This window comes from Drosophila innubila, chromosome X (assembly GCF_004354385.1).
Source record: "Drosophila innubila isolate TH190305 chromosome X, UK_Dinn_1.0, whole genome shotgun sequence".
NCBI classification, from domain to species: Eukaryota; Metazoa; Arthropoda; class Insecta; order Diptera; family Drosophilidae; genus Drosophila; species Drosophila innubila.
In genome coordinates, this window is record NC_047626.1 from 1,628,428 (window position 1) to 1,638,329 (window position 9,902).

The window sequence follows — 9,902 nt, forward strand, 5'->3', positions numbered from 1 at the left end:
AGCTAGACTGTAAGTCTAAGAAAACCACAAATTATTGTATAAGAAAGGTAATTTTGCAACCCATTGCCCCTATGACAGCTATATGATAGAGTAGTTCTATTTCAACCAAATTTGGTCAGTATGTAATATGGAGTAAATAATTCACAATCTGTGAGTTTGGTTTTGCTAGCTCAAAAGTCAACAAAGTTGTTTATGCTCAAAAATTTGCTCCAAGCGTGAACTTTGATCCTTAATTTGACTAACTTTCCATTGGAATTTCGCAAATAACATCTTATCTCACAAAGAATTAGTCTTAGTTATTTTGTGTAAGAATTTCAGCCTTCTACGTCTTACGGTTTGGACTGCACACTGATCTGTCAGTCAGTGAGTCAGTCAGGACAAAGAGTTTTATATATATAGAACAAAAATAAAATTTAAAAAATAACAGTCAAACTTTAAATATTATGTTTCTTTGCTATTGTAATTTGTCTCAGTTATTTTGTGTAAGAATTTCAGCCTTCTACGTCTTACGGTTTGGACTGCACAATGATCTGTCAGTCAGTGAGTCAGTCAGGACAAAGAGTTTTATATATATAGAACAAAAATAAAAATTAAAAAATAACAGTTTAACTTTAAATGTTATGTTTCTTTGCTGTTGTAATTTGTCTCAGTCATTTTGTGTAAGAATTTCAGCCTTTTACAGATCTGTCAGTTAGTGAGTCAGTCAGGACAAAGAGTTTTATATATATAGAACAAAAATAAAAATTAAAAAATACAGTCCAACTTTAAATGTTATGTTTCTTTGCTATTGTAATTTGTCTCAGTTATTTTATGTAAGAATTTCAGCCTTCTACGTCTTACGGTTTGGACTGTACAATGATCTGTCAGTCAGTGAGTCAGTCAGGACAAAGAGTTTTATATATGTAGAACAAAAATATAAATTAAAAAATAGCAGTCCAACTTTAAATGTTATGTTTCTTTGCTATTATAATTTGTCTCAGTTATTTTGTGTAAGAATTTCAGCCTTTTACAGATCTGTCAGTCAGTGAGTCAGTCAGGACAAAGAGTTTTATATATATAAAACAAAAATAAAAATTAAAAAATAACAGTTTAACTTTAAATGTTATAAATAAATTGGGATTTATTGGGATTACCTGATGAAGGGAATTAAGGTCGCAGGTGGAAGCGACACGTTGTCGGTCATCAGTCTGAGCTGTCGATGTGGATGTTGTTGGTTGATGCAGACAACAATATTTGATGTGCTTGCAAAGTAAATTTCCACCGGAGCCCAGAGCAGCAGCACAGGAGCCACGATCCGCATGTCCTGAAGCTGTACCCAAAGATCCTTGATCATGACAGATGCCATGTTGAGCTGAGCTTGATTGCTGCGGTTGTGAGTGGGAGTGAGTGTGGGATTGGGTGTGAGATTGGGTGTGGGACTGAGATTGCACTGGAACTGAGTGCAACATTTCAATATTTTGTAAATTTTGTAGATCACCGCTGCTGCTGGTGCTGCCATTCGAAATGATGCCACAAAATCCGACACGATTAATGTTGCTGCTGCTCGAACTGAATGTTTTGCGTTGCGCATTGCGATTCATGCGAAATGAGTTGGAACGATTGCGATTTGGATTCGCATCCGTTTCAGCCATGGCCAAGGCCATGGTCAAGGTCATATCGGAGCTGCTGCCGCTGCGATTGCGATGTTGCTGCTGTTGCTGTTGCTGCTGTTGCTGTTGACGATGTTGCTGCTGTTGCTGCTGCGTATTGGATTGAGATTGACTTCGCAGGCTGCCGCCACAACGTTGTCGTTGTGCATACATTGGATTATTATTTCTTGGTATTACCTAACAAAGAAAATGATTCGAGAAAAACACACACAAAAATTTCCCATTCAATTTCAAGTGCAAAAAAATAAATATATATTTTACGTGTAAGGGTAACAAGAAAAACACAACGATTCATAGCAGGGGGAATCACATAAAATGCGAAACCTTTATTCACCCAGAGAAAAATGATTGGAAATATTTCAATGTTCACACTTTGCTTTAACTGTTTTGCTTGAATCGATATCATAAGAAATTAGATTTCAATTCAAATATTATAAAAAAAAACTATATATATAAAATTCGAAAGTAAATTTTTCTTGGAAAAATATTACATGTGCAATAAAATGTTGATTTGATATTGTATATTCAATCTTTATATTTGAAAATATTAAATAATTCATAATATATTATAAAATTTAATGACTTGAATAAATATCATGAGAAATAAGATTTCAAATTAATAATAATAAATAAATATTTTTAGTAGCTAATTGAAATTTCAATCTTCACACTTTGCTTTAACTGTTTTGCTTGAATCGATACTATAAGAAATTAGATTTCAATATAAATATTATAAAAAAAACTATATAAATAAAATTCGAAAGTAAATTTTTCTTGGAAAAATATTACATAGTTAATTTATAATATTGTATATTAAAATGTTGATTTGAATTAGTATATTCAATTTTTTTGTTTAAAAATATTAAATAATTCATAATATATTATAAAATTTAATGACTTGAATAAATATCATGAGAAATAAGATTTCAAATTAATTATAATAAATAAATATTTTAAGTAGTTCATTTAAAATAGTTTACAATTTTGATTTGAAAGTGCTTTAATTGTTTTGCTTTAAAAAATAAGATATAATGAATAGTTAATATTTCAAAAAAATATTTAAAGACTTGAATCAATATTGTAACAAATAAAATATCAATTTAAATATAGTAAATAAGTATATATAAAATTAAATTTAAGTTTTTCTTTTTAAAATATGTCAAAGTTAATTTACATTATTTAAAAATTTTAATTTAAAAGTTCAATATTCACACTTTGCTTTAACAGTTTTGCTTTAAATAAAAATGCTTTAATATTAAAAAATATGAAATTGTTAATATTTAAATATAAAATTAAGACACTTGAATCAATGTCGTAAATAATAAGATTTTAAATTATATATAAAACTCGAAAAGGAATTTAATTAAATAATACAGTTTTTCTAATAAAAAATGTCATACTTTATATTTAATATTTTAGTTAAAAATTTAAGGACTTGAATCAAAATCAAGTAATTTTAAAAAGTAAATTTAAAAATCAAAAATATTTAATTTAAATGAAAAATTTTATATTTAAAAATATAGCCTAGTTAAAAAGTAAATTTAAAAATCAAAAATATTTAATTTAAATAAAAAACTTTTATATTAAAAAAAAATAGTATAGTTAATATTTAATATTTTATTAGTTAATTTTCAGACTGAAATTTAAATCGTGTAAACTTAAATTTAACGATTAATTATTATAACTTTAAGTAATATTCCTTGAATGCAGCATTTATTTTACTTAATTAAGTATTAAAAATATCTCAGATAAATATTTTTACTACTATGATTTTCAGCTGCATAAAATATTTAAAAAATAAATTTAGGAAAAAATTAACTTTTGTGAAATCAAAGTGTTTTATATATTTAATTTGAATACGACTTCTATTCAAATGTTATAGGGTAAGTTTATTATATTAATATTTTCTCTGGGTGTTTAATACCTTATCCTCCAAGAGATTGGCAAAGAGTTCAACGTGATCCTCATCTTCATTCATCATTTCAAAGAAGTTTTTAAATGATTCTGGAAATGATGCCGGAAACTGGCTCTGACTTTGGCTTTGACCTTGACACTGACCACGTGCATCCAATTTGGTATCCATTTTATTACCGGTATCGTGATCGTGACGGTGATCGTGATCGTGATCGTGACTGCTGGCAAATAATCCAAATATCATGCAATAGAGAACACACATCGAGTAATTAGATGAACGAAAGCACAGAGAAAGCACGAGCAACTAAAAGCTTAAATCTAAAAAATAAAAAATAATAAAAATAAATCTATTATTTTACACTGCAAGAAAGTTATGAATATATTCAGCTGTAACTTGAAACAGGACTAAGTTAGAAAAACATAAGTACATTAAACTGAACGAGTTTCAAATTCGATTTTTAAACTTTGTCAATGATAACATCAAATTGTCAATTGATCGATAAAAGTTACAAATAAATCGTTTCATCGATTTTACATACAAATGTTCATATGTTAAAAAAGTAGAATGCGGCTCTTTGTATTTATTTATATTTATTTGTATGTAATTTTCAGAATTCATTTTAATCGATTTATTTCACTCGATTTATCATCAAAAATCGAATTAAGGTATAGCTAATATTATCATGGATTTATCGATGTGTTGATGAAATTTCATTATTTTCGATAAAAATATTTGACAGACTAGACACGACTAGCTGATTCCCTGGAATCTTGCAAATACCCTGCAATCTATTCAAATTTAATTGAAAAGAATAAAAAGATACGACAAGCGGATACTCTGCATTCTATACGAATTAAATTTAAAAATATTAAACAAAAAACACTAGACACGACTGGCAAATACCCTGCAGTCTGAACGAATTTTATTAAAAGTATATTGAAAGACCTGTGTAAAATTTATTCTTAAAAAATAAAAAAAAATGACACAACATGACTAGCAGATACCCTGTAGTTTATACGAATTAAATAAAAAAAAGAAGCACAGCTTTGTCACTTTTATAATTGAAAGTACAAAAGTCTTATTCACTTTACTATGAGTACTCGTATTCGTATTCGAATTCATGCTGGATGACTATGATGAATGGGTGAAAGACAACAAGAACTGAGACAGGAAAAACGGGAAAACAATGACGAGCACTTTGCATTCCCTTGCTGCGGTTTTTCACGGTGATTTCTTTGCCAAGCGACCAAATTTGAAAAGTTACCACGACGAAGCCGCTGGCAAATTTTTGTTGGCCTGGCTCAAAGTCAGGGTGTCACTTGGCCAGGCCAACAACAACAACGACAAGCACTCACTGACACTCATATTCATGCACTCACTCACTCAGACACTCATTCATTCATCCCCCTGCCTATCTCGCAAAGTTGAAAAGTTATTTTAATGGCGGTTTTTGGTCGAAAGGCCAGACAACAAGAAGAACAACGGTTAATAACAAAACTGTTGAGTTGCTCGACTGTTAGATGCCCAGTAAACGTATGCGTTCGATTCTGAAACCATAAACTAAATGAAAATTCAGTAAAACTAAACAAAATAGAATAAATAACTTCGAAAAAATATTTTTAAAAATATTTAAATTAATATGTTTATTTAAAATAAATTTAAGACATTTTTAATCGCAATTCGATTAAAAATATTTTAAAAATTAAATTTAAAAAAATAATATAACATTTTCAACCGCAAATTGAATATTTAAAATTTTTTTAGAGCAACATTTTTAGACAAATAAACAACACAGAAAAATACAAAAATTGTATTGAAAATACAAATTTCTAATTGTTCCTTATCCGCACAGTGGACATTTTTGCTTAATTTAGCTCGAATTTATTTAAAAACAATTTATAATCTTGAATATAAACTTTCTATCTAAGGATTTTTTTTGTGATTTTTTGTGCCTAATATTAACACCGCTGTAAGCGCTTAAAAAACTCCACACGAGGTAACAGTCTAGTGACAAAAGCATGTTGACACCCCAAAAATTTTGATATTAAAGAATGTAAAAAACTATTTATATAAATTAAAAAGACTTTAAATATAACATAATAAAAATAATATAAAAAAAAAAAAGGAAACAGACACAAATGTGTCACAAGCCTGGAAGCCTGTTTAAGTTTTGGATACAGGGCTAACAACAACAATAAGAAGAAGCAGCAGCAGAGAACGAAAAAGAGGAACAACAAAAAAGAAAAACAAACCTATTCAACTTTTATACACTGCAAATGGACTGGCTGTGGTTGTTTTGACCAATATTTAATCCCCCTTTCCTCGTTTAACATTCCAATACTCTTTCATTTTCCCTTTCCCCTTTTCCTCATCTGCTAGAAACGTGCATTGAGAATTGAGAAGTAAGAATACACAACTTAGACATTCAATTTGTCAACTTTTGAGAATGGTCCTTTAAAAAAGGAGGCAGTTGAGTTTCGTTGGGTTGAGTTGAATTGAATTCAGGTTCGACTTTGAGTTGCCGTTTCCGTCAATTTGTGGAGTGACCTTTTCTCTCCCCTTGGATCCGTTCTCAAATTAAGCACAATTAATGAAATGAAAGCTTTAGAAATTCAATTGATTTCATCGCCATTAACAATTTAATGGATGTGCTCAACTACAGAATGACCTGTATTGACTTCTATTATAAAATCCGATTCATCTTATATTCCCACACATAAAGAAATGTATTTTTTAAAGTTGCTAAAGACGTAGCATAGCTTATAGCATTTAAAGATACTTTTCTTAAAGTTCAGCTAATATTTATTTAAGAAATATTTTCCAATTTCTATGCACTTTACTTCAATATATCTTTTTAATATTGTTACAGTATATTTAATATATGTAACAGAGAGAAGAAGGCATCTCCGACCCCATAAGGTATATATATTTTTGATAATAATCAACAGCCGAGTCGATATAGCCATGTCCGTCTGTCCGTCTGTCCGTCCGTCCGTCTGTCCGTCCGTCCGTGTTAGCGCGTAGATCTCAGAGACTATAAGAGATAGAGATACCAAATTTGGCACACAGATTTTTATAGACCCTACGCAGGCCAAGTTTGTTTTAAATTTTTGACACGCCCCCTTCCGCCCCCGCAAATTGCGGAAAACCACCACACCCACAGTTTTTAAGATAAGATTTTTATGGTAAATAACTTTATCTATTAATATTATCTATAATCTCACTTAACCGCAGCAAGATCAAACAAGTAAAACGGGAGTTATAGCTAACCAAAATTATTAATAAAGTTATTATTTCAATACAATCACTTAAAAGAATGCAGTAGCTTTTGTTGGGTAGTAATTTCTTTAAATTACTTTTATATGTATTGAAATAAGTAACGGGTATCCTATGGTCGGGATCTCGACTATATCCTTTCCAACTAATTTTTAAATATTTTTATTTATTTAATTTTATTTATTTATTTATTGCTTTTTAACGTTTCAATTTAAGACACTAGCCACAGTCATATTTTATCCGGCTATTTAAGAAATTAAAATAAAAGGAATATATTCAAAAAACGGCTAAATCGGCAATCATCTTGACTGTCAAGCTAAAGACTAAACCTACTGGGAAACTGAGCAAAAAGTGGGAATGAGGAGAAGAAGGCTATCAAGAGTCAGTCAACAGAGACATCTGATAAATTTTGCCTTTGGCTTGTTTGCAATCTTCAATGTTGGCAAAAAGTTGCAGAGACAGCGACAAGCCGCAAATTCAATTTCAAGTTATAACAGTTGGCCAAGTTAACAGGGAGGCCAACAATTCAGTTCAGTTTCCATTTATTGCACTTGGCCAGTTTGTCAGTGAGTTGATATAGTCGCAAAATACTTTTATACTCTTGCACTTTCCCCTTTTTCGCACATTCTCCAACAACTCCTGATTGCTCCCTTTTTGGCACAGTGTTCCTTTTTGGTATATATATATTTAATTATTTAATTTTAATTTATATAGTTTTATAAATTTGTCTTTTTTTGTGATTTTGAAATGTTTTTTAGCCTTGTATTTAATCAGCTGTAAGCTCTTATAAAAAACCTCTAAAAGAGGTAAAAGTCTACTGACAAAAGTATGTTCAAGCTACAAATTTTCATATTTCAAATTTAAATATTACAAATACAATAAAATTTTATACTATTTTTACAAAATTTTAAGTAAAAGATTGTAAAAATTTTTGAACACATTTTCGACAACGAAAATTTCCAAAAAGAAACACTGTGTTCTATTAAACTATATTAATATATGTGTACAGACTTTTTTTTAATTAAAAACTTAACTTAAAACTAAATAACTTATAACTTTAACTGCAAATTTTTCAACAACGTTGTTATTTAACTGGAGCTAAATTGCCCAAACGCTGTAAGATCCACACGAGGTAACAGTCTAGTGACAAAAGCACATTCAAGCCACAATATTTCTGATATCCAAAATTTAAAAAATACTTTAAAAATTTATTTTAAAACTTGAAAAAACTTATAAAATTAATTGCATACATTATTTTTGAAATTAAAAATCTGACATTTTTGACAAGAAAATAACCTAAAAGAACTGAGTCAAAAAAAATATGTACAAACTTTTTTTTGGTAAACAAATTTTTTAAAATTAAACCAAATAACTTATCATTTTTGCTGCACATTTTCACACAATGTTATTAATTAAATCCAGCTAAAATGAGCAAAAGCACAGTGGTGTGGAACTAAGCCGAGGGGTCAACAGGTCAACAGCCTAACGCAACCGGACAGCAAAAAACTTTAGAAGCAAATAAATAAAAAAAATAGCAATAGAAATAGTAGTGATCAAAAAAAAAGTAATGTGCACTAATTTTTGCAAATGCTGCAAAATTTGCCGCCAATTTGCAGCAACTTTTGCGAAGCGTTGCCGGAAGTTTCTTTCCCCGAGTGTGTGTTTTTGGGTTGTGTGTGTGTGTGGGTGTGTGGGTGTGTGTGTGGGTGTGTGGCATATAGAGAAAACATTTGCTGGCTCTCGTCAGCCAGCGAGAAATGATGTCAAGTGTGGGAGGTGACGGCGGTTCTACTTTTGGTCCCTGGCCCTCGACTCGCGTCAAGCTTATTAAAAACGGCGAGCAGGCTGAGAAAGGGGGTCTACGAACAGGAAGAGGGGTTGGGGTTGAAAGGGGGGACCTTTAGCTAGGTCGAGCTATGTCGAGTTGGGAATTTTACATAGTTAAGACCGTGGGAAAACAGTTTGTAAAGTGTTTGAAGCGTTTAGTGCACTCAGTTGATTACAAAACCGAGAGGGAACCTCTCGCAATTAGGGATGGCAGCGTGTCGTGCTTTTTTCGTATCGCTGCGGGCGACAAATCAGAAAATTAAATTTTCTACCAACAAATTTAAATAAACTGGCATATTTTATATCTAAAAAAGTAACTTGGGAACTAATCAAACTTTAACTTTATATTTAAAACCATAGGATAACTCCTATTTTCAATACTTAATAAAAAAAAATTAAATATTATACGTAAAACCATTTTATCAAAAAAATTTCAAAATATTTATTGACAGAAACAAAAAGTATATTTTCTTATCAATTTGTTTAATAAAAATTAAAAAAAATTCTTTTCAACACATATTTATTATAACTACGTATAATATAACTTTATTTTGTTTTCAGAATACTCCATACAAAAATGTTAAGCCTAAGATTTTTTCCATAAATATTTTCAGGTTCAATTATTTTAAAGCTCAAATTTCTTATATCCCTGTTTAAGACTGTATAAATTTAAAATTTAAAAAAAATTATTTTGAAACATTAAATATTCTAAACTTTTAATAATTTCAGAAAGAGTACGGAAAGTTTCATATTTTCACTTATTTTTAAGCAACATTTTCGTGTTCTGCTTTGGTCCGAAACTCTCTAACTACACCGTTTTCATTTCACTCTCTTTCCTTGCCACTACTTCCCCTGTGTCTCTACACTTTTCCATTTGCAGTTGGCCTCAATTGGTGTCAAGAATGAAAAAAGTGCCTAAAAATATGCACAAGATTTCCCATGTCATTCGCAATTGCATGAAGAGCTAAAAACACAGCCACAAAACATATTTATTTAATCAAATAAATATCAACTACAAATTGAAAGCTTAACTTAGAATATCCTGTAATGACTGACATCGACTTATATAAAATATGTACTTAGATTACACACAGATCTTCATCTGTACTTCAGAAATATTTGATTTTGAAATAAACAATCCCTAATAATTTTTTATTGGTCATAATTAGTGTGTAGTTCAAGGCAGAATAAAATATTTAATATTATGTTTAAACCAAAGTTAGGAAATAAACAAC

General features: G+C 29.9%; 1 protein-coding gene across 1 annotated transcript in view; it reads right to left on the reverse strand.

Moving 5' to 3' along the window:
* The window catches only part of LOC117784438, a 47,857-nt gene extending 44,105 nt beyond the window's left edge, over window positions 1-3,752 (reverse strand). Inside the window, exons 1-2 of the mRNA XM_034622180.1 lie at window positions 3,574-3,752; window positions 1,134-1,826 (exon numbers count right to left, since the gene is read on the reverse strand). Coding sequence (XP_034478071.1) covers window positions 1,134-1,826; window positions 3,574-3,732 — 852 coding nt within the window. The 5' untranslated portion in view covers window positions 3,733-3,752. The remainder of the gene's footprint in view (window positions 1-1,133; window positions 1,827-3,573) is intronic.
* Window positions 3,753-9,902: the final 6,150 nt, after the last annotated feature.